Here is a 25347-nt window from a genome sequence, read left to right as displayed (position 1 = left end):
GGTATTTAAAGCGAGGCTGAAGAATGACAGAGGGAGTGAGTGGTAATAATGAAGACGTCCAAGGACTATACCATGGATCCTCCAATGTGAGGAAGAAGAATCAGCAAAGGAAAAGGAGAGAGAAACTGGGAAGAGTATGGTGCATCCTGGAAGACAAGCGAAGGAAGTGCTTCCTGAGGGAACAAATGACGGACTGTGCTGACACTGCTGAGAGAGCGAGCAAAATGAGGACTGGAAACTGACTGGCAGATGTAGCAACGGGGAAGTCTCTAGTAACTTTGCCAAGTGCAGTTTCAGTCACATTGTAGAAACTACGCACTTAAGTGCCATTAAAGTGGTTTAGGAAAGAATGAAAGGAGAGGACTTGCGACTGTGTATAAAAACCTCTTCAGAGGAAGTCTTTTTACAAAGGGGAACAAAGAAATAAGATGATAGGTGAAAAGAGCTGGAAGATGTAGAGTGAAAGACTTTTTTAGAGAATAAAAGTCGTAGTTCATATGCTGATGGAAAAAATCCGCTAGAAAGGAAAACAGTAAGGACGCAGAAGGTACACTGAAAAGATCCTCGAGTGAGCAATATGCGAACTGTGAACTTCCAGATGTTCAAACTGGTTTTACAAAAGGCAGAGGAACCAGAGATCAAATTGCCAACATCCGCTGGATCATGGAAAAAGCAAGAGAGTTCCAGAAAAACATCTATTTCTGCTTTATTGACTATGCCAAAGCCTTTGACTGTATGGATCACAAGAAACTGTGGAAAATTCTGAAAGAGACGGGAATACCAGACCACCTGACCTGCCTCTTGAGAAACCTATATGCAGGTCAGGAAGCAACAGTTAGAACTGGTCATGGAACAACAGATTGGTTCCAAATAGGAAAAGGAGTACGTCAAGGCAGTATATTGTCACCCTGCTTATTTAACTTATATGCAGAGTACATCATGAGAAACGCTGGGCTGGAAGAAGCCCAAGCTGGAATCAAGATTGCCAGGAGAAATATCAATAACCTCAGATATGCAGATGACACCACCCTTATGGCAGAAAGTGAACAGGAACTAAAAAGCCTCTTGATAAAAGTGAAAGAGGAAAGTGAAAAAGTTGGGTTAAAGCTCAACATTCAGAAAACTAAGATCATGGCATCTGGTCCCATTGCTTCATGACAAATAGACGGGGAAACAGTGGAAACAGTGTCAGACTTTATTTTGGGGGGCTCCAAAATCACTGCAGATTGTGACTGCAGCCATGAAATTAAAAGACGCTTACTCCTTGGAAGGAAAGTTATGACCAACCTAGATAGCATATTCAAAAGCAGAGATATTACTTTGCCAACAAAGGTCCGTCTAGTCAAGGCTATGGTTGTTCCAGTGGTCATGTATGGATGTGAGGGTTGGACTGTGAAGAAGGCTGAGCACCGAAGAATTGATGCTTTTGAACTGTGGTGTTGGAGAAGACTCTTGAGAGTCCCTTGGACTGCAAGGAGATCCAACCAGTCCATCCTAAAGGAGATCAGTCCTGGGTGTTCATTGGAAGGACTGATGCTGAGGCTAAAACTCTAATACTTTGGCCACCTCATTGGAAAAGACCCTGATGCTGGGAGGGATTGGGGGCAGGAGGAGAAGAGGATGACAGAGGATGAGATGGCTGGATGGCATCACCGACTTGATGTACATGATTTTGGGTGAACTCCAGGAGTTGGTGATGGACAGAGAGGCCTGGCGTGCTGCGATTCACGGGGTTGCAGAGTCGGACACAACTGAGCGATTGAACGGAAGTGAACTGAGCAAGAGAGGATGGGATACCATTATATAGTGGGGATGGCCTTGGGCAGGAGTGGTCAGAAGTAGATGAATTGTCAGAACTTATGGATTGATTCCTCTTCGGTTGACTTCAGTTTTCTTAGGACAAGAGTAGGCAAAGTCATCAGCTAAGAGTCAAAAAAGGAAGGAAGGGGTGAATATTTCAGGAAAGAGGAGATGGTATGAAATAATCATGCAGAACAGTGGACGATGAGTGCCAAGTAGCATCAAGGTCTCTTGCATGATTTTAAATTACACGAAGGCAAGGAATGAAGGGTGTGTTTATTCCCAGCCATCGTCTCTGCATGGGGACTGCTAGGGAATAGGTAGAGACTTCGATTAACCAGGGGTGGGGTTTGACAGTTATGACAAAGCAAGAACGTCAAGGGAATTGGAGGCATGAGAAAGGAATGATTTTGATTGGTAATCTCAGTAAAGGGCAAAGGGGTAGGCAAGAGCATAGTGATAGTGGAATGACAGATTCTAGACCCTGCTGGAGCAGAAATCGCTCAACTTACAATGCGAGAGGGAGTGAGCCAGAAAGTGTGACACTTGAAATTCAGACTGTGGAGGACCTGCCGTCCTAAATGACGGTATGGTTTGGCCAGGATATAAGCACTGAAGCGAAAGACAAGATCATTAGAAAGAGAAACTCAAAAACTGAGAGTATAGTGTTGAAAGAATCATCCATGTTTACATTAAAATCACTAAATTGGGTATCTTTTTAAAACTTTTTTACTCGAGTATAGTTGGTTTACAGTATCATGTTAGTTTCAGGTGTATAGCACAGTGATTCAGATATATATTTTACTTTCTTCTTCCGATTCTTTCCTTTATAGGTTATTACAAAATGTTGAGTAGAGTTCCCTGTGCCACGTGTTGTTGTTCAGTCACTAAGTCGTGTCCAGCTGCTTGTGACCCCATGGACTGCAGCACGTCAGGCTCCTCTGTCCTCCACTAATCTCCCAGAGTTTGCTCATATCCATGTCTATTGAGTCAGTGATGCTATCTAACCATCATCTCATCCTCTGGCACCCCCTTTTCCTTTTGCTTTCAATCTTTCCCAGCATCAGGGTCTTTTCTAAACAGTCAGCTCTTCATATCAAGTAGCCAAAGTATTAGAGATCCAGCTTCAGCAACAGTCCTCCCAGTGAATATTCAGGGTTGATTTCTTTTTAGGATTAACTAGTTTGATCTCGCTGTGCCACATAGTAGGTCTTTGTTGGTCTTCTGTTTTGTATAGAGTAGTTTATATATGTTAACCCCAACCTCCTAATTTATCCCTCCCTGATCCTTTCCTCTTTGGTAGCCATAAGTTTGTTTTTTAAAAAGTGACTTTTAGAGAGAGTTAACAGTGAACCACTCTTGAGAGCCCCTTGGACTGCAAGGAGATCCAACCAGTCCATTCTGAAGGAGATCAGCCCTGGGACTACTTTGGAAGAAATGATGCTAAAGCTGAAGCTCCAGTACTTTGGCCACCTCATGCGAAGAGTTGACTCACTGGAAAAGACTCTGATGCTGGGAGGGACTGGGGGCAGGAAGAGAAGGGGCTGACAGAGGATGAGATGGCTGGATGGCATCACGGACTCAATGGACATGAGTCTGAGTGAACTCCGGGAGTTGGTGACGGACAGGGAGGCCTGGTGTGCTCCAATTCATGGGGTCACAAAGAGTCGGACACGACTGAGTGACTGAACTGAACTGAACAGTGAACCAAGAGTTAAAATGACCAAGAAATGAGAGGGAGTGATGGGGGGGACAGAGTGACATCCCAACAATGACATTTAGTGGGTGATGCAATTCAGTGATATGAGACTTAAGCTGGGGTTGGGGGGTGGCACGGTCTGGTCAGCACGTGGCATGAGAAGCAAAGGGTACATGACCTGATCTCTCCAAAAAAAAAGAGAGGGTGGAAGAGGAGATATCAGAAAGGCCATCAGGAAGTGGGGTTCTCATATGAGGACCACTACTCTTACTCCAAGAGTACAAGAGAGACTGCTGGCCCATTTTCAAGTGACAAATATGTCATCATTTGCAAAAAATGTTTGATGTTAAAAAAAATGAAGCATTGTGATACCCACTCCACCTGAGCTTGATGAAGCACAAGTTCCACTAATTAAAAAAAAAGATCTGAGCCAGATTATTAATTAGCAATTTGTCTGATTATTTGCTACTTTTAGCAACAAAAGGGAAAGATTCATCAACAAATAAAAATTCATTATATGCAAAACTAGGGTCAAACATTATCCGAAATTTTGCCCTTCAAGCTTTGTGTCTACCCACCCTCATCCTGGCAATCAGGTCTTTTGTTTGAATGGCCCTGAGACAACAGAGGCGACATACGGCCCAGAATTTGACCTGGGGCAATAGTGTGGGTCCCCAAACTCATGTCAGAGTGTCAGACCGCCAATTTAGTTCCATCAGAAAAGACTGAAACCCTACAAGAGACTGATAAGACAAAAGTTTCTGGTGGATCATAGGCCTCTTTTGAGGAAAAAAATTAAAACTGTGCACACTTTTTTCCCAGAAAACATGCAGGGGCATATTAGTAAAAATTCTGGACACGTTACAAGCATTTCTTAATAACCCTCTCCACTCCCTCCCCAAGCTAACCAAGTCAGCTAGAATAATATCTGCAAGTTGGTTTCCTATGACTCTTAGAGATAAATACAGTCAACTCCCAAGGGGTTAACTACCAATATCAGCTAAAAATATTAAAAATCAAAAATCGCTTCTTAATTCCTCATTTTCCACTGCCATCATCTACCATGTCTTAAATTACCCTTTTTCCAGATGCTCATTCTAGGGTCAGTCAAAAATCTCAGACAATATGAAGAGAAATAGAACAGTTCTTGACAAAATTTGAAAAATTTTAAGGATGTGTTTAAAAGAGTTCCATGGATACTGAGGAAAATAGTCAAGACTCCAGCTGTCAATTTTCAAGGATGTGATCTTAGTCTGGGCCACGCTCCTAGGAGATGTAGATAATGGGTAGATAGGCAAACAGACAGACAGACAGAAGGACAGAAAGAATACATCCCCTAATCATCTTTCTCCCCTAAAATGGCTCAGAAGGTAAAGAATCTGCCTACAATGCAGAAGACCTGGGTTTGATCCCTGGGTCAGAAAGATCCCCTGGAGAAGGGAATGGCAACCCAATCTAGTCAGTATTCTTGCCTGGAGAATTCCATGGACAGAGGGTCCTGGAGGGTTACAGTCTATGGAGTCGCAAAAGAGTCAGACATGACTGAGCAAATAACACCAGCACTCAACAATCTCTCTCCCCCGAAACCTTAACAGAAAGGCTACTCCTGCCAGGTGTTGAAAGCAGAAAGCAGACTCCTTCCCCACCACTCCATCCCATTCTGTCCATCTCTTGCCTAAAGCTTTCCAACACTCCCCTCTTCTTATCCCAATTACCACTCCTTAGTTCAGGCCAACAATACCCCTCATTCTTCACCTGTGACAGTCACACAGTGGTCCCCTAGGCCTCTAGCCTTGCCCCATCCACCGCCCCAACACAAGTCATCTGTTCTACAAAGCAAATCTCATCAGATCAGCCCTCTATTTGAAACTTCTCAGAGAAGCAAAACCTTCTAAAACCAGGAGTGAGAGAGAGGAGGGCATCACCAATTGCCAGAGAAAAATAAATAGCGTGTGATCAGATACTTGAATTGAGGTTTATGTTGTAGTGTGTGTAATCTGTGTGTGTGCGTGTGTTGGAGGAAGAATTTGGGAAATGTCTGGAAACTAGACAACTTTTTTTTTAATGCTGAGGTTTGAAAAAATAGGAACTATTTCAAACCCACAAACAGACAACAGGAGAATGGCACGGTGTATATCACTGAAGGGACGCTAGGCTGTATGACACAGAATTCAACACACACCTACATTCATTCTTCCAGCAGCTCAAAGTGCTGGCACTAAGTCACAGTTCTGCATAGCTCCAGTAATGGCAGTTGGCCCAATGCCGTTGACTTGGCCAGACTTGCACCTCTCCTCCTTCCCAGGGTCAGCCTAAAGCCAGTGCACAGGCCAAGACATGGGCCTCAAAGCTCAACACCGTGGTCTCACTTGGGGAAACCTCTGAGGAGTCACCCCAGCTTCAGGGCTCTCTAAGGAGTCAGATGGTGCCCTTGCTGTAACTGAACTGAAGTTCAGATTTTCCCTACACCCAAACCTTCTTCCCTCATTTGTTTCAGGAACTGTTCTCATATCTGGTATATCATTTCTACATTTTTTTGGTATGGACTGCTTCATTATTTTTTAAAATAGTGTTAAATTTTCAATTAAAAAAAAAAATCCTGTCAGAGTTCCATGTGCTATACAGTAGGTCGGTTACCCATTTTAAATAAAGTAGTGTGTACATGTCCATCCCAAACTCCCTAACTATCCCTTTCCCCTATCCCCACCCCCCAGGAACCATTAAGTTTGCTCTGGAAGTCGTTGAGTCTGTTTCTGCTCAGTAAGTTCACTTGTATCATCTCTTTTTAGATTCCACGAATAAGTGATGTCACACACTATTTCTCCTTCTCTGTCTGACTTGCTTCCCTAAGTATGATACTCTCTAGGTCCATCCATGTTACCACAAATGGCATTATTTCATTCTTTTTAATAACTGAGAAGTATTGAATGAGGGAGGAGAAGGGGACGACAGAGGATGAGATGGTTGGATGGCATCACCGATTCGATGGACATGAGTTTGAGCAACCTCCGGGAGTTGGTGATGGACAGGGAAGCCTGGCGTGCTGCAGTCCATGGGGTCACAAAGAGTCGAGCACGACTAAGCGACTGAATTGCACTGAATATTCCATTGTGTATAGGTACCACACCTTTTTATCCATCCCCCTGTCGATGGACATTTAGGTTGCATCCATGTCTTTTGCTATTGTAAACAGCTCAATGTTATGTGACAGCCTGGAAGGGAGGGGACTTTGGGGAAGAATGGATACCTGTATGTGTATTGAGTCCCTTCTCTGCTCACCTGAAACTATCACAGCATTGCTTGTTAATCGCTATAGCCCAGTACAAAACAAAACAAAAAAAATTTATAATCCTTTCAGAGTTACTCAGGATACAACCCAAACTCCCAACCATGGCATATAAGACTTCAACAGTTGGTCTCAGTTTAACTTCTCAACCCCACTTCAGCCACACTGAGTGATCTGCGGTTTTAACCTCCAAACCTCTGGCATGTCACTGATTCCCTTTATTTCAATAGCCCTCCTCATCTCCCTCTGCCCACTTTTTGTCTCACTTGTATTCACTCTTCTGATCTTAATTTAGATACCTCTCCTCAGGAAAGAAACCTTTCCTGAGACCCTTAGATATCAGCTACCCTTCCAGGGAGCTCACACAGCAATCTATGCTGTTTCACTTTTTTAAAATCTAACTGCCTATTCAATCTGTTTACTTAAAAGCCTGTGCAACCGCCCTCTCCAGGCAAAAGATTAACTGACCTCTGGAACTACGTCTTAGTCACCCTGTGCCAATCCAAGTGCTTGACATACAGTAGGCGACAACATGCTAGTCAAAATGTCTTTTACAGGTAGGATGGATGGATGGTTGGTTAGGACAGATGGATGAATAGATAGATAGGTAGCTATGTAGGTAGAGACAGACAAATAAATCCTTCCCTAACAATCTCCATGATAGAAAATAGAGCTGAATCTTGAAGCCAGATTCACAACCTCAAGAGACAATTAAACTGGCCAAGTCAAAACCTTAGAAACCACAATGTACAACCCACACAGAATTTTCAAGCTAGCTCTTCTGTTTTTCCTTAAAGGTCAGGAGAATGACCGTTCTGAAATATCAGCCTCTATATTAGAATTTAAAGTTAGCCCACTGAATATCAGGATTTGAAAGACAGAACTCAAGAGAAAAAAACAATATGACAATAGTAACTTCTTTCTTCTATTCCTCAAAGCTCACAACAGAGCATCACATTAGGAAAAGCATCTGTTATCTGAATAATTATGATTTTTGAGCATCCCTGTTTTATTGACTGAACTCCAATGACCTTTCCACCACTTAATTATTTCCTAAATGAGAGGTATTTCTCAACATCTGTTCTTGATTTGTTTTTAATTTCCATTTACTCTATCCTATCTGTTGAAAGTGAAATCAGTAATATAGGATGACACTATCCGCACATGAAACATCCTATTCTTCAGTTAAGTTTCCTCTGAAATAGTTTTCCAGGCTCTTTTCACACATAAATTTTCTTTCAGCTGTCCAAGACTATTCCCTTCAAGATAAAATTAATATTACCTTTCTTTGCCTCCTTTTCAAAGAGCTTTTATATTATCTTTTCTCTTATTTTAATCAACCTACTTTTTTCCTAAAGCATGACATTTCTTTCAGAATATACATATAGAAAAAAATTACAAATGCTATTAAAACAGTTCAATTCAAAGTCACCTGAACAAGCCGACCAAGAGCGCTACTTTAGAAAAACAGCAATTGTTAATGTAATTAAGGAGTAAAAGCTACCTTTAAAATGTAGAAATTAATCAAGTTAAGCATATAAATTCTGGAGGAAGAGCGAATACTAAAAGGACTGTTACATGATTTATAACGTAATTTTTAAAACTATACATCTGATTGAAATATATATATATGCATTATAATGTGAAAAGCTATCTATCAGATTGAAGAATATAAAACAAATCCCTTGAAGTGAAGTTTACATTATAGCTTTATACATGTTGTTACTAACTGCAAACCATCTTTCAAATCCTCTCCCCTTCTCCTCTACCCTCGTACCACTCTGGTCCAAGCTCCCATGATCTCTAACCTTAGTTATTTTCACAGCTTATCTGCTCCCTTCCTCCCTTCAACTCTGCTCCCTTTGAAATTTATCATTCATACTGTCCACCAAGTTATCTTTTTGAAAAACAATACTTACTCCATCATTAACCCACTTAAAATCCTATAGTAGCTCCCAACAGGGAAAAGATCAGACCTCTTAGCCTGCTTTCAAAGAGCTTTCAAAATCTGGTCCCAACCTCTCTCCTCATCTACAACACCCCAGCCACACTCACCTACCAGCTGCAGGCTCAAAACGCACTGTTCTTTCCCATCGCCTTGGAATGCCCTCCCCTCACAGCCACACAACTATCTCCTATGCATCCCTCAAGGCACACTTCAACTCCCTTCCTCTAGCTCTCTCTTTCCCAATGAAGTAAGACCTGTCCTTCCTCCTCCCCCGACTCCCCAGCTTTGGGTACACTGCACAGGGTTTGTGCAGGGCTGTCTCCTTACTCCTCTCTTCCCAACCAGCCTGAGAATACCTGAATGAAGCAGAGACCAACGTCTTGCTCACCTCTGGGCCCTTCATCTAGCTACACTGAATGAATGACAAGCATTTGCTGAGTGAATAAGGTATGTATATCAGCAAGTCTGATTATTTTAAACCATTAAAGAGCATGGCGAGCCCTTATTGAGCACTTACTGTGTGTGGAGACTAAGCTAAAGGCTGCATCAGAAGGTCAAGTTAGGAAAGCACATGCCCATACACAAGCAAGAGGAGCCAAAAATAGAAATAAAGAGTGAACAAGAGGGAAGAAGATTGATTGTGGCTCTGTGATCGATCAAAGAATAGAATGCTTTGTGGCATTTATGCTGATGTTTGAAAGATGGAGGTTTCAAAACCAAGGGGTGGGGAGGGAAGAACAATCAAGCAGAGAAAACAAAGCAAGCCACGTCCCAAAGACAGGAAAAGGACCACGGGCCGTCCTCACAAGCACCGTGCGCCTCCCTCACAGGGTATATTTTGGAGGGAGGGAGGCATAAAAAGATAGGTCAGCATCAGACGTCCCTAAATGTTTCACTGAAACATGCATGCAAATGAGTTCCCCTCTCTGAGCAATCTGCCTTGATGCCAGGTCCCCAGAGTAAGATCTGTGCTACACCAAATGCTCCAAAAGGCCAGCCCCAGACAGACAGCAAGCATATGTGTGCATTCTCCAAATACCAACACCCTTCGATCTTCTAACAGGCTACATCTCTTGAAAAAGCACATGTAAGTTAGAATAATTCAAGTCACTCTGATTTTTCTTCTTGAGACACAGTATTATAATGGTATTTAATATATGATTAAGAGTCTCTTCTTGATGAAAGTGAAGGAGGAGAGGAAAAAGTTGGCTTAAAGCTCAACATTCAGAAAACTAAGATCATGGCATCTGGTCCCATCACTTCAAAGCAAATAGATGGGGAAACAGTGGGAACAGTGTCAGACTTTATTTTGGGGGGCTCCAAAATCACTGCAGATGGTGACTGCAGCCATGAAACTAAAAGAGGCTTACTCCTTGGAAGGAAAGTTATGACCAACCTAGATAGCATATTCAAAAGCAGAGACATTACTTTGTCAACAAAGGTCGGTCTAGTCAAGGCTATGGTTTTTCCAGTGGTCATGTATGGATGTGAGAGTTGGATTGTGAAGAAGGCTGAGCACCAAAGAACTGATGCTTTTGAACTGTGGTGTTGGAGAAGACTCTTGAGAGCCCCTTGGACTGCAAGGAGATCCAACCAGTCCATTCTAGAGATCAGTCCTGGGTGTTCTTCGGAAGGAATGACGCTAAAACTGAAACTCCAGTACTTTGGCCACCTTATGGGAAGAGTTGACTCATTGGAAAAGACCCTGATGCTGGCAGGGATTGGGGGCAGGAGGACAAGGGGACGACAGAGGATGAGGTGGCTGGATGGCATCACCGACTCGATGGACATGAGTTTGAGTAAACTCTGGGAATTGGTGATGGACAGGGAGGCCTGACGTGCTGCGATTCATGGGGTCACAAAGAGTTGGACACGACTGAGCAACTGAACTGAACTGAGCTGAACTGATGTTATAGAACTGACCACAGATACTATAAGTAGAAGCACAAAAATAAATAGCTTTACATTCCGCAGTATAACATTTTCTAAACACCTTACAAAGGGACTATAAGGATAACAAAGAAATAGAGTACAAAGTGAAAGTTGCTCAGTTGTGTCTGACTCTTTGCGACCCCATGGACTGTATCCTAAGTCGCTTCAGCCGTGTCCAACTCTGTGAGACCCCAGAGACGGCAGCCCACCAGGCTCCCTCGTCCCTGGGATTCTCCAGGCAAGAACACTGGAGTGGGTTGCCACTGCCTTCTCCAATACCTTGAAAGTGAAAAGTGAAAGTGAAGTCGCTCAGTCGTGTCTGACTCCTAGCGACCCCATGGACTGCAGCCCACCAGGCTCCTCCGTCCATGGGATTTGCTAGGCAAGAGTACTGGAGTGGGTAGCCTTTCCCCTTTCCAGGCCATTTTCCCAACCCAGGGATCAAACCCAGGTCTCCCACATTGCAGGCAATTCTTTACCAGCTGAGCCACAAGGGAAGTCCAAGAATACTGGAGTGGGTAGCCTATTCCTTCTCCAGGGGATCTTCCCAACTCAGGAATTGAACCGAGGTCTCCTGCTTTGCAGGCGGATTCTTTACCAACTGAGCTATCAGGGAAGCATCAAATAGAGTATACCTGGAGTTTTATCACAGAGCATCCCAGGAGGTGGCTTCTGGATATGGCCCAGGGCCTTCAACACCAAATAAGACTCAGTCACTCTCCCAGCTCTAAGTCAGACTTGCATTTTCAAAGACAGTATTTTGATAAGGGGTCACGTTTCTTGCAAACTTTAGAATTCCCTGAATAAAATCCGAACATGGCCCCGTTCACAAAAAATAAAGAGAGATGAAAGAAAGAGGCAGACCAAATAGGAATCCATTTCACCAGTATCTCAGTTGATAAAGAATCTGCCTGCAATGCAGGAGACCAGGGTTCAATCCCTGGGTTGGGAAGATCCCCTGGAGAAGGAAATGACAATCCACTCCAGTATTCTTGCCTGGAAAAATTTCATAGGCAGACAAGCCTGGCAGGCTACAGTCTATGAGGTAGCAAGAGTCGGACACGACTTAGTGACTAGACCTGTATATAGGGTTAGCGCTGTATAGCACAGGGGACTCTCCTTGGTGCTCTGTGGTTACCTAAACTGGAAGGAAATCCAAGAAAGAGGGGATATATGTATGCATGCATGCTCAGTCACTCAGTCATGTCTGACTTTGCAACACTATGGACTGTAGCCCACTAGGCTCCTCTGTCCATGGGATTTCCCAGGCAAGAATACTGGAGTGGGCTGCCATTTCCTTCTCCAGGGAATCTTCCCAGCCCAGGGATCAAACCTGTGTCTCCTGCATTAGCAGGAGGATTCTTTACCACTGAGCCACCTGGGAAGCCCGACGTATGTATACATATGGATGGTTCTCTTTGCTGTACAGCAGAAACCGACACAGCAGTGTAAAGCAACTATACTCCAATTTTTAGAAAAAGAGGCAGAAGCTGGAGGGATGCTGCCACAAGCCAGCGAAAGCCAGGAGCCACCAGAAGCTGAAAGCGGCAAGGGGAATTCTTTCCTAGAAACTTCAGAAGGAACAAGGCCCTGCTGACACCTCTATCTTGGGCTTCTAGCCTCCAGAACTGGGAAACTATAGACTTCTATTGTTTTAAACCATAAAACTTGTGGTCATTTTGTTACAAAAGCCATAGAAACTAATACAGGGGGGTTGATCCTTGGTTTCCTTTACAAACTTAAACTCCTTTCAGCAGCTTAAAAACTGCAGTTGACGTATTTGATTATCTTTTAAGACAATTCAATTATCTGACAAGTTAACCTCAAATGTACTTAAATTCTTATAACTCTAATATTGGACTTGGAGGGCATTAGGGTCCAAGGGAAATAAATGAGACAGAGAAAGACAAATACTATGTTATCACATGTGGAATCTAAAAATACAACAAACTCGTGAATATGACAAAAAAGTAGCAGACTCATGGACATAAAGAACATACTAGTGGTTACCAGTGGGGGAGGAGCAACATAAGGGGAGGGGAGTAACAGGTGCAAACTATTAAGCATAAATTAAGCTACAAGAATGTATTTCACAACATGCAGAATAGAGTTAATAATTTATAATAACTATAAATGGAGTATAACCTTTAAAAATTGTGAATTACTATACTGTACTCCCATAACAGATTGTATTACTGTACATCCAACATGCCTCAATAAAAAAATAAAGATTATTAAAAAAATAAATACAATTACAAAAACAAGGAGGCAAATACAATTGTAATACCTTATTAACCTTAAAGAAGGTAAGAAAACTAGCATCAAGTTACTATGTTCTTGCACTTTATATCATATCTTAGAGACCATCCCATATCAATACAGAAAGAACCTGTGATTTTTCATTGCAAATAATTCCACTGTATGAATAAGTTATAACTTAAGTAAAAAGAAAGAAAATCAACATAAAGGATGGATGTGGGATTTTTCCTCACCATGAGTCAAACCATATCTGTCTTGGAAATGTTTCTTAGAAAAAACAGACAGTACGTTTTTATGATAAGTTCAGAATATCACATGAAAGAATTCAGGTTTCTACTCTAACCTTGCAGCAGGAAGAGGTTAAATGCACCAAACTGAAGACCAAGGTGCTCCAAGAAGAAATATTTCAAGGCTGAATATTTTGGTAGGATCTTCCAGTTCAACAGTCCACAATAAGAAATACACCAAAGTTTCATCACTCTCCTGCTCTCTTTGCACAGTTTTACCTTTGCTCAGCACAAGAATACAAGGCAAAAGAAAAAGAGTCCAAAACCACAAAATCCCTACCTCTTAAAATTATTTAAAAAGAAGAGGTTGTTAGTAGAAATAGTCTTCAACATTGGACTGTAGCTCTCCTTTCTCCTCTGAAATGCACAGACCACTTTCACTTTGGTTCCAAGAGTCTTAAACCTGCTTCCTTTGTCCATAAATCAATGGCACTAAACAGAGTAACTGCAGAGCTTGTTAAAACTCCAGACGCCGGGACCCCACCTCACGTGACTGAGTCGGAATCCCAAAGGGTGGTTCTGACATGTAGCCAGAGTTAGGAACTCTAAGAGGCTGAGCCTAAAACCCGACTTTCAAAATAAAAGCATATGTCGACATCTATGTAATTACTGAACTAATGAAAATCACAAGACTCACCCATAAAGAATAAGAAAACTAATCAATTTGTATTAAAGCCTTTTTCACAGAAATATCCTACACCAAAATCTTAATCAGAACATGGCATGAGACAAATGTGCAAACATTCAAACAATGGAATTAGAAAAGATGATCTCACCAGATAATATCTTTTTAATCATGGGATTTTTCTAAGTTCTGCCAGTTTAGAGACAGAAAGTCATATTTTTTTTTACTGGATTTCTCTGCTCTATCAGAAATGTCATTATCAATGTGCTTTGTTCTGATCTTCAGGAAAAAGAATGTTACATAATTCAATACTGAGATTGATGAACTGGACAGAAATCATAATAATTAGCCTGCCACCCACCCACCAAAAAAAGTTCATTTGAAAATATTCACCTACAAAATGTTATTCTCCTGCTTTACACCTTGATTTTAATGACTGTGACAAACAAAACTGATTTTTTTTTTTTTTTGCTTTTTTAAGTGAACAGATCTCAAAATCGGTATAAGGTTGTGCCAACGCAAACTTTAATCTTAACTGCCAAGAGTGCACACACACAAACAATTCCTATTATTGGCTAGGCTAGGAGAACAAGCTTTTGACAGAGAAGGTTCACAGAATATAAATAAATCTCAGGTGTTTGGTTGTGAAAAGGCATGGATGTCAAGGCCAGAGAGCCACATGGAACCTGGGACTACTTGCCTCCCACACTTGACCTATGCAAATCCAGGGGTAGAGCAAGGAAAAGTGAAAGGACCAGGTCTAGCTTAGATTTCTCAGTCCACAACCAGCATTTCGACAGTAAATATATATTAAAATTTCACACCGATTCACCTCTCAAATACTAAACTGACTGTATTTATTATTAAACAATTAGGGCACACCAAAAAATAAGAAGAGTAGAACAGTAAGTATCTATGCCTACACACACACACACACAGCTTAAAGAGAGAGAGGAAAAAAAAATCTAACCAATACATGTGCAACCACCTAAGTAATCTTTTGCAATAGAATTTTAACTAATATTTACAACCACTTCGATGATCTTGCATGTTCCCTTGTTTTCTGAAAATCATCCTATCGACATCTAGTTCAAATCTGGGCTCAAATAAGGTTCAGTAAAACTGAGTTTTCCATTCTGTCTATATACTAAAGACTTCTACTGCTTAGAACATTCTCCAAAACTTGTTTTCCTGTGGAGAACAGATCACCTACACAGCTTTCCCAACCTTAGTAACAGGTCATGAGAATTACATGAATGCAGAAATCTTTCCTATGATGGCACTATTTCAGCCTAATGAGGTACCAACACAGAATATTTTATGTGCATGACAAGAATAGCTACTCTCCTCTGTTAAGAGTTGAATTTCCACCAGGGTCACTGTCCCTCACCACAAATCCCCAGGGCTCATGGAAAAAAACCAAACACGCTCAAAGACTCCCTTCAAAGCACAGGCATTCCAGCCAAGTAATGCTTTGGTGGGGGGGAGGAGGGCAGGGTTGGGGGAGAGAAAAAAACCTATATTTCACAGTCCCTTAAACTCTTCAGGAAAATCCCCACACAGATATTTCTTTAAACAAAAGAAAAAGAAGACCCATGGGAAATACAACATAACCACTGTTTTTCCTAAAGAAAGGCCTCTAAAAGATAAACAAATAAGGTAACCTTCCTCCCAGCTTCATAAAACCACATCTTCTTAAGAAAGTTTAAACATAGTATGCAAACACAGTATCATTGTTAGGCCTGTTATAAATGTAACCAGGTATAATATTCCATAGTAAAGAAATCATTTTATTTTTATTTCACTGGCCTCCCTTTTCTCCCCTCCCAGTCCACTCCTTCCCAACCAACCCTTTCAATGCCATAGACACCCATCCAGGCATCAGACCAGGCCTCAAACTGCCAGACCGCAGTCCATCCGAAATCCACTACCTTTGTTTTCACCAGCCAGTTAAAAGCCTTGAGCAGCAAGCAAAGGAAAAGAGAAAAGGGAATTCACGTCAGAAACAGATTATTAGTTCTTCTACCTTCCACCCAGAGGACTGCCAGTCCTCTGCTATTTTCCTTTGCCAACTTCTAGAAGAGAATGATAGAGACCAGGGCCAATAATCAGGGCTGAGAGCGGCAGGTTATATCTCCTGCGATCGGCCTTCCCATGGCAGGACAGGATGCCCGCCAGCGGCCTGGAGCAGCTCTATCTCACGGCCAAAGGCCCCAATTTTGTAACCACAAAGGCAGAGGCAGAGGGATGTAGCGAAACAATTAACACTCTGCAAAATTTCTAAGGAATTAATTTAGGCACGAAAAAAACAAAGGACCATCTGGCAGCAACAAAATAAACTACCTGGTAAATTAGGAGACTGGGTGCTCCATACAGAGCTCGAATGCAGAGTTTCTGGAATCAGAGCACCTGAGTTCTCACCCCAGCTCTGACATTTCTAGCTCTGTAGCCTTTTTCATTGACTAGACATTCATTGCTTACCTGCTATGAGCTAGACACTGGGCTGAGCCCCAGGGATGCATGGGTCCCTGCTCTTGTGGAGTTAAGTTGAGTAGGACATTGAAAGAAAAGTTCAGGTGTTAGTTGCTCAGTTGTGTCTGACTCTTGACGACATCATGGACTGCAAGGCTTCTCTGTCCTTGGAATTCTCCAGGCAATAATACTGGAGTGGGTAGCCATTCTCTTCTCCAGGGGATTTTTCCCACCCAGGGATCAAACCTGGGTCTCCTGCATTCCAGGCAGATTCTTTACTATCTCAGCTACCAAGGAAGCTAACAAACACACACACACACACACACACACACACACACACACACACACACAAAGAGAAACAAGAAAACTACCAGAAAGTGACTGAGCATAGGGGGAACTTAAATATACAGATACAGTCAAAAGTGACTGGGAGTGACCTTCCTCATGGTCTTCTGGCTAAGACTCTGCACTCCCAATGCAGTGGGCCCGGTTCGATCCCTAGTCGAAGAACTAGATCCCACATGTCACAACAAAAAGATTCTGCATGCTCCAACAAAGACTGAAGATCCCTGTTGCCACAACTAAGGCCTGGCACAGCCAAATAATAAATATTTATTTGACTGTGCCAGGTCTTCGTTGCCTCACGTGGGATTTTTTCATTGCACAGACTCTAGCTGCGGCAGTCGAGCTTAGCTGCTCCACAGCATGTAGGATCTCAGTTTCCAGTGTTGTTGTTTAGTCACTAAGTCATGTCTGACTCTTCTGTGACCCGCGGACTGTAGCCCGCTAGGCTCCTCTGTCTGTGGGATTTCCCAGACAAGAATACTGGAGCCGGTTGCCATTTTCTTCACCAGGGGATCCTCCCGACCCAGGGATCGAACCTGCATTTCCTGCATTAGCAGGTGGATTCTTTACCAGGTTTAGCCATCAGGGAAAACCCTTAGATCCTAAACCAGGGATTAAACCCACATTCCTGCACTGCAAGGCAGATTCTTAACCACTGGACAGGCAGGAAAGTAGTAAATAAATAGTAACAACAACAACAACAAAAAGATGACTGGGAGAGTTACTTCCTACAGTCAGAAGGCAAGTTTTCTCAGAAGTGATACTAAAGCCTAGATCTACCTAATAAAAGGAGCCCATCAGGCAAAGATGAGGAAAGAGGGATGTGCAAAGGCCCTCAGGCAGGCATGGTTGGGCCGCTGCAGAAATAGAAAGGTCAGTTTGGCAAATTACTTCTGTGTGGCTCGTGTCCGTCATCTGTAAAACAGTCATTGTGAGGATGAAACTCTGAGCACCACATCCACTGTATGTAGTCAGTCAATGTCAGTTGCTACAATTATCATAATCAGTGAGATCCCATCACTAGAGGTGTGCAAGAAGAGGTTGGGTACTCGGGGGCATGGCCAGGCAACAGGACCTCTCAGGTTCCATCAACAATTAGGTCAGGATTACACAAGAAGACAAAAAGTGAAGGAAGCAAGGATAAAAATGTTACACTCAGGCTTCCTGTCCAAAGGCTGTTAAAGAATGCTTTGAATCATGCAACAATGTGGAGTTTTAGCGACTAATTCATTCAACAAATGGCCCCTTCCCATGTGAGAATCTATGATTCTAATCTCTACTAGTCAAAATCCCCACAAGGAGCTAGTTGGCAGTCTTTAGCCCTGAAGTCCACCCTCTTTACAGGGCTTTGAGCTAAAACTTACCAGAACAGCATTGAGAGGAACAGAAAAGGTTGACTTATGCTATGTTACTGGCATTAAAGCATCAGTATTGATAGAATAAAATAGCACTGAGGCTTTTCTTTGATTTTACACATATCTCAAACCATTTTATTATTTCATGTTTAAAATGTTCCAAGCAGAAGTTTACACACCACAGACTCCATTGATAATATATTTCACTTAAAAAAAAAAATCTTACTCTTGATCTACTCTCAAAATACTTAATAAACTGTAAAACTTTCTGAAGCTCACTAATTCCGGCTATCAAAGGTGTACTGATTAATGACAGACAAATTTGACTTGCATGTCTTTAAGTTAAGGAAAGATTTACTTTTACCCAACCCCAAGCCCTGAATCATTAAAGGTCATATTCTTTCAAGTTCTTTTCTAAAACTCACTCAAATCCAAGACAAATGAATTACAATCATTAAGAAATACATGATTTTTATATTCATGAAATATTTCATCACCTACTCTTGATAGTTCAGATTTCTGTTTAGTTGGTAGAAATTACTTTAAAAATTATTAAACCTCATACACTGCATAAAGCAAATTAATACTGAATGAGGGCAATATAAACAATCCTAATACCTTAACATAAAATGCACCAATACTTTTATGAAGCGAGGTTTTTAGACTGTTCAAACTTAGGGATTTGAGGAGGAACGAGATAAATCTTCATGAACCAAGACAAAAGTTTATCAACATAATCTCAGCATCAGGTCTTCCCTACCCCAATCTCTATCCCCTCCACCATAGCTAGATCCTCAAATAGTAGAAACACAGAAATAGATCTGAATCAAAATTCTCCTATAGGAGAATATGCATTATATGTATATGATTCCTTTGACTTTCAGAAAGCAAGATTGAAATTAACAGGCCCATTCAAATCCAAATTTATCTACTGCCTTTGCAACATAATCCAGCCGAAAGAATGTGATTCAGATCTCAGCTATGCAACAGCTAAGTTTTCAATGCTTTTTGAAGTAGGAGCCATCAAAAATAAAAAAGAAAGTAACAGTCATCACCTTGGCATTAAAACACTTGAAGCAATTTGATATTTTTAAGAATACTTTAGAAATACTTTAAGAAGTAATACAGGCTCATTGAAAAGCATTTAAAGTGCCTATGAGTAAAAAAAGAGAAAAATAATAATCCCCAAATACCAAGACGACCACCATTAACATTTTTGTGTACATTCTATTGAACTTTATTGGAAAAAAATTTTTTTCACATAAATGACTTTGTATTGCACATAATTTTTATATAACAACATCAACAACATGTTTCTATGTTCATATATACATATTCATAACATTTTTGTGAATGTATAACCTTTATTTTATGAATACACCTTAATTAGCTCCACTGAGATTCTATATGATTTAGTCAAGTCCCCTACACTAAAGGAACAGCATAGGCTAACCATTGTTTCCTAAAGTTATTTGCCTATGACATCCTTTTTTGACTTATATATTAGAATTTACACTTGTTTCAAATGCTTTGGGAAATTATGATTTAATCAATCCTCAGTATTGGATTTTTATGGTATTTCTAATTTTTTTCTATAATAAAAATGCTATGATCAACTTTTTGCTTGTATAGTTCTGTGTCTTCCCTAGGAAAAAAACTCCAAAAATAGAGGTACTGGGCCAATTGGAATGCATACATTAAAAACATAGTAAGTTCTACCCAACTGTCCCCAGTAGTATATGAGAATAGTCAGTCTTTTGAAATGATCATTTTTAATTTCAAGAGTAGTTTAAAAGTTATGTGTACTCATCATATATAACGAGTATTTTTAAACTTTTATAATTACTTTTTTATGGACATGGTTAAAATACACAGTTATAAATAAATATCAAAGGTCTTACCGTAATGGAGGTTGACTCAGAAAACTATTTAAGAACATAACTCCTCACAATTTATAGAACATGACAAGCATGGGTACATTAAATTGTCTCACTGTCATCTTCCTCCTTGTTACATCTATATTTTTCTGGACATACATTCTGTACTGTTTAGAAGATATTAGTAATCCCTTACATCAACACAGTACTTTATACAACTAAAGCATTTAAATCAAGATAAATGTTAGGGGGCATTAAACTTTCTCGGAACATACTTTAAAATAGGACGTTAAGCTGTACCCCCCAAAAGATCCTTCAAACTACACAGTAGTGGCTACACATTTAGAACCAAGACTGTAATAACCAGTCTTTACCAATCAACCAACACCAGGGCCATGAAGGGAAATATACCTGAAATGTGTGTGTGTCAGTAGATCAGTCATGTCCAACTCTTTGTGACCCCATGAACGGTAGCTCACCAGGCTCCTCTGTCCATGGAATTCTCTAGGCTAGAACACTGGAGTGGGTTGCCATTCCCTTCTCTGAGGGGTCTTCCAAAGCCGAGTCTCCCACATTGCAGGCAGATTCTTTACCATCTGAGCCACCAGCAAAACCCTCATTTCTATTAATTTAGAGCCTATTTTCAGTGCATATTTCTGCAGATTCATACAATAAAAAGCAACCTTCTAACATAATATAAAGATGGTTCACATAGCAAAAACAGACATGAAGTTCCTTTTTTGGTTTTAAAGTGACACTGGGTATTAAGTTAATAGGCCAAAGTAACTCTCAAAGTTACTTAAGTATAGTGTTCACACTCAGGGTGGAGTTCTGTGTAATTTTCAAAACTCAGGTCCTGGCTGCTCAAAAATATCTCCCCATAGAGTCTATCTCAGAATCATATTTGTTGCTTTTTAAAAATGCCGAAGCTTTTACTCAGTAGGTCTGGAGTGGAGCCAATTTATCTGTATTAAAAAAAAATAAAAACAAACCCTCCCCAGTTGATTCAGTTATACAGCCAGAGTGGTAAAGTACTTGATTATATAAAAAGATTGGGGGGAAAATAAATAAATAAAAAGATTGAGGGAGGGAGTGATATCCTTACATAATCAATTTAAATCTTCAATGAAAACCATTCATCTGTCTTAATCTAGTTTCCTAGATAACCTAGGTAAAACTGTACCTTGAGAAGATTTATAAGATGCTTCAAAAAGGGAAGCAGAGGTAGAAGAACACCTGTTGGCCTAGCACTGGTTAGAAATGGGATGGGGGAGAGGGGGTATGAAAGCAAATCTCAAGAAGACTACCCACCCCATCTGAAACCACAGCATTTCCTACCTAAAGCATCATTTTTTAAGCTGCACTTTTATGTTCAAGAGGTTTCTTATAAATGAACAGCAATCAGCTAACAGGTAGCAGTTTCACCAATCAATGCCAATCAACATACCAGGAGACCAAGACGGATTGAGAAATTAAGACAGAATACACAGAGATATCAAGGAGGGCATGGCAACCCACTCCAGCATTCCTGCCTAGAGAAACCCCGTGGACAGAGGAGCCTGGCAGGCTACAGTCCATGGGGTCGCAAAGAGTTGGACACAACTGAGCGACTAGGCACAGCACACACAGAGATATTGTATTACCATTTACAGTGTAATAGTCATTTGTCAGATTTCTGTTTCTCAAAAGAAGTTTGTCTCATAACAACAGTACAAAACAAACAAAATCTCATGTCTTCTAAGTAGCTTATGAACAAAAAATCAGCCATTTTCTGAAGCTTCCGTTACTTACCAGATCTGGACTTAATGATGTCGCTGAACTCATTCTGCCCATCGTCAGCTCTGGCCTCATGCTCTCCATACTTGGCCATCTTAGTTGTGTTTCAGTACAATCCAAAGGCTTGACAAGATCCTCTTTTAAAGACTTTCAATTTTCTATAATCATCAACATCAATACCTAAAGAGAAAAGGGGAAACATGGATTTTTAAAAATATACAAGACTATATTAATATGTTGTAATATATTAATACATGCTGGCATATATTTATGTATAACATATTGCATATAGATGTAATATACAACCACAATATATATCATAGCTGTATAATATATATGACTATAGATATTAAAATATATGTATATGTATTATATATGGGCTTCCTGGTGGCTCAGTGGTAAAGAATCCACCTGCCATTGCAGGAGACGCAGGGGTCTAGGATTCAATCCATAGGTCAGGAAGATCCCCTGGAGGGCATGACAATCCACTCCAGTATCCTTGCCTGAAAAATCCCATGGACAGAGGAGCCTGGTGGGCTATAATCCATGGAGTCACAAAAAGTTGGACACTACTGAAGAGTCTGAGCACACACACATGCACATTATATATGGTTTTATATAGTAATCCTTCATTCAACAAATATTTATTTGGAGCCTATGGCAATCCACTGCAGTATTTTTGCCTGGAGAATCCCATGGACAGAGGAGCCTGGTGGACTAACGTCCACGGGGTTGCAAAGAGTCGGACATGACTGAGCAACTAACACTTTCACTTTCACGTATAAAGCACTGATCTGGGCAATGGAAATATGACTATCAAAGAGACGAAACCTATACTAGTTTGAAATCCAGAGACACCAAGCAATTAATTATATAATGGAGTATTTCATTATACTACTAATATGTTACAAAAGTACAAAGGAGAAGCATAGAGTAATATGAGCATACTGCGGAGGAATCTGACCTGCTCTGGGCAATTAAAGAAGGCTTTCTTGAAGATGTGACATTTGAGCCAAGCCTTCAAGGATGAGCGATGGGAAGAGAAAAAGGTAAGAATCTCCCATGTAACGTGACAAGAAGCATCAAAGAACATTCAAAAATCTGAGCAGAGGCCAGTGCTTTTGGAGCCTAAGAGGAGAGGGATTTGTTGAACTAGGTGAAGTAACAGACAGGACCAGGAACAGGGCTGTGAAGACAGCCTGTAAAGGATTTTGTTATTTCTCCAAAGAACAGTGGGAAAACAGCAGATGATTTCGAGCTGGGAAGCAACATATGATTGTGGCTTAAATAAGTGTAGATAGAAAGAAGTGGGTGGACATGTGGGCTATTAGATATTAAATGAAGGCCAATGGGATTTGGGAACTGACTGGATATGAGTTTCAGTATACTGAGGCACAAAATGACTGCCCAATTTTGGCTTGTGCAATTGAGTCACTGGAGCATGAGCGTCTGAAGGAAGAAACAAGGAGTGTGATTTGGATTGATGGAGTTTGAGATATACAAGTGGAGATAACCAAAAAGTCTGATCTCAGGAATGGTCTGGATTATACCTTAATCTGAAGAGTTACATGGTATAGCCATTGACACAGATTTTATTCTGGAAAACACACCATGTGAATTCTCCTGAGAACAGACAGGACTCAAAATAATTTTAATCTTTTAGTAATTAATGAGTCAAGGCATGTTGAGAATTTACAGAACTGAGGATTCTACCCTGCACTACCACTTTTCTTTTAAAATGTCATCAATTAGACATGCACTGCCCTAGAACTTTCTGGAACACAATGCCAAAGCAACCCAAATAGAATCAAAATTCAAGTTCAAGTTCAGCAACTTGGCTATATCCTAACATCCCCTTACGAGCACCCCAAATGCCAGCTAAATAAATCAATCATTTAATTGGGAAAATAACTGTCAAGACATCCCAATATTAATCTACAAATAATAGACATTAATTCACATATTGTAATAGATATCAAAACCAGAGTTTATTGTTAGCTAGGATTAGACAACTCAATTATTTAATTCAAGGACACATCATATGGTATTACTATTTTGTAATATAGTTCATTTTACATATCTATTCACTGTTTGCTTCCCTGGTGGCTCAGATGGTAAAGCGTCTGCCCGAAATGCGGAAGACCCAGATTCGATCCCTGGGTTGGGAAGATCTCCTGGTGAAGGAAATGGCAACCCATTCCAGTACTCTTGCCTGGAAAATCCCATGGATGGAGGAGCCTGGAAGGCTACAGTCCACAGGGTCACAAAGAGTCGGACACAACTGAGCAACTTCACTCATTCACTATTTAGAAGTTCTTACATATTATGTTTACAATATACAACACTCAAGGACATACCATATTGTTTTATATTTCATAACAATATAAATACATAAAATGTAAAATGTCTTTTCCTTAGTAGTTAGGAAAAGGGTATGTTCTAACAATAAAGAGGTCAAAGTTACCTTAGAAAAAGGTTTTAAATGTTAAAGTGTTTGAGGCAGATGAAAACTGATGAACTAGTAAAGCTTTAGGAACAATTTCCTCTCCAAAAGGGAGAAATATATGGACTGGATCATCAGCCTGAATCTGCGAGATTCTGAGAGTATAAAAACATTTTTCACTTTTTATACTGTCCACTACTACTGCACTTTATGGATTATTATGTAATTAGGTTCCTTTCAGGGGGTAAATTACCTGCTAAAGATTTGCTAAATTCTTAAATGTATTTTATTACATTCAAGTACCAAAAGTTTTGTTCAGAAGAATACACATAAAATTTTATTATGAAAATCAGCTTTTCCCAACAAAAAATTCTCTTTACTGGAAAGCAACTAATTATTTCCTTTGAAATATATTTCTAATTCTTTTTCATAAGTGGTCTTAGCCAAGGTCTTCAAAAGATTTTTCCCATTCCACAAAAGAGAAAAGTAAACTGCTTGCACAGAACTGTGTTTCATTTGCAAGTTAATATTCCTTCATCATAAAGTTTTACTTTGCCAGCTCCTTAAGATAACCTCAGATTTTCTCTTGATAATCAAAATCCTTTACAGGCTACACAGATTCAGCAGTAAGTGGGATCAGAGTACGAGGAAAGACTGGGCAAATTCAGAGAACTGCAAATGACCATTTTAACAGTGTCATAGCCACTGACTGATACTTTGTGCCACTAATTGGCAGGGATCTCCAGGTTGAGTAACATTTGGCAGCAAGTCATTATTGGTTGCTGGAAGACAGGATCATAGCTTCATCACAAGGCGCCTGTGTGACCCTCCACGTCCACATATATACTGTGGAAACAGCACCATCTTCCACACCAAGCTAGGTGACAAACCGAATAAAAGAAAGACATATTGCTTTATAATTATAATTTATTGTCACCTCTGCTCTAGGTTCTGTTTCCCCAAAATGAAGTTCTGCAAAGTTTAGCCAGTTCTTTCTCACTGAAACCAATACCCTTAACTCTACATCCAGTTCTTTCTTCAAAAACTTCTCTCGCTGTCATAGGCAACCAGAAGCCACCACAATAAACCTGGGTTAAAAGGACGGGGGATGGCCTCACAGGCAAAACGCATGCTTTAATTTTTTTTTTAATTTGGAAATTAAAAGATATAAGAATACAAACATGTTTAACAATGTACAATTATGATGGAAATATGCTGTAGGTCCTTGGGCAAAAAGTACTCA

At 40.5% G+C, this 25347-nt stretch overlaps 1 protein-coding gene across 1 annotated transcript in view; it reads right to left on the bottom strand.

The window, feature by feature from the left end:
• Positions 1-21755, bottom strand: part of UTRN (utrophin) — a 543338-nt gene extending 521583 nt beyond the window's left edge. The window contains exon 1 of the mRNA XM_052646047.1: positions 21677-21755. Within this exon, the coding sequence (XP_052502007.1) occupies positions 21677-21755 (79 nt within the window). The remainder of the gene's footprint in view (positions 1-21676) is intronic.
• Between the last annotated feature and the right edge of the window lie 3592 nt (positions 21756-25347).

Source organism: Budorcas taxicolor, chromosome 9 (assembly GCF_023091745.1).
Source record: "Budorcas taxicolor isolate Tak-1 chromosome 9, Takin1.1, whole genome shotgun sequence".
Classification (NCBI taxonomy): domain Eukaryota; kingdom Metazoa; phylum Chordata; class Mammalia; order Artiodactyla; family Bovidae; genus Budorcas; species Budorcas taxicolor.
Note: the sequence above shows the minus strand (reverse complement) of the source record. Positions and strands in the feature narration are given on the sequence as shown.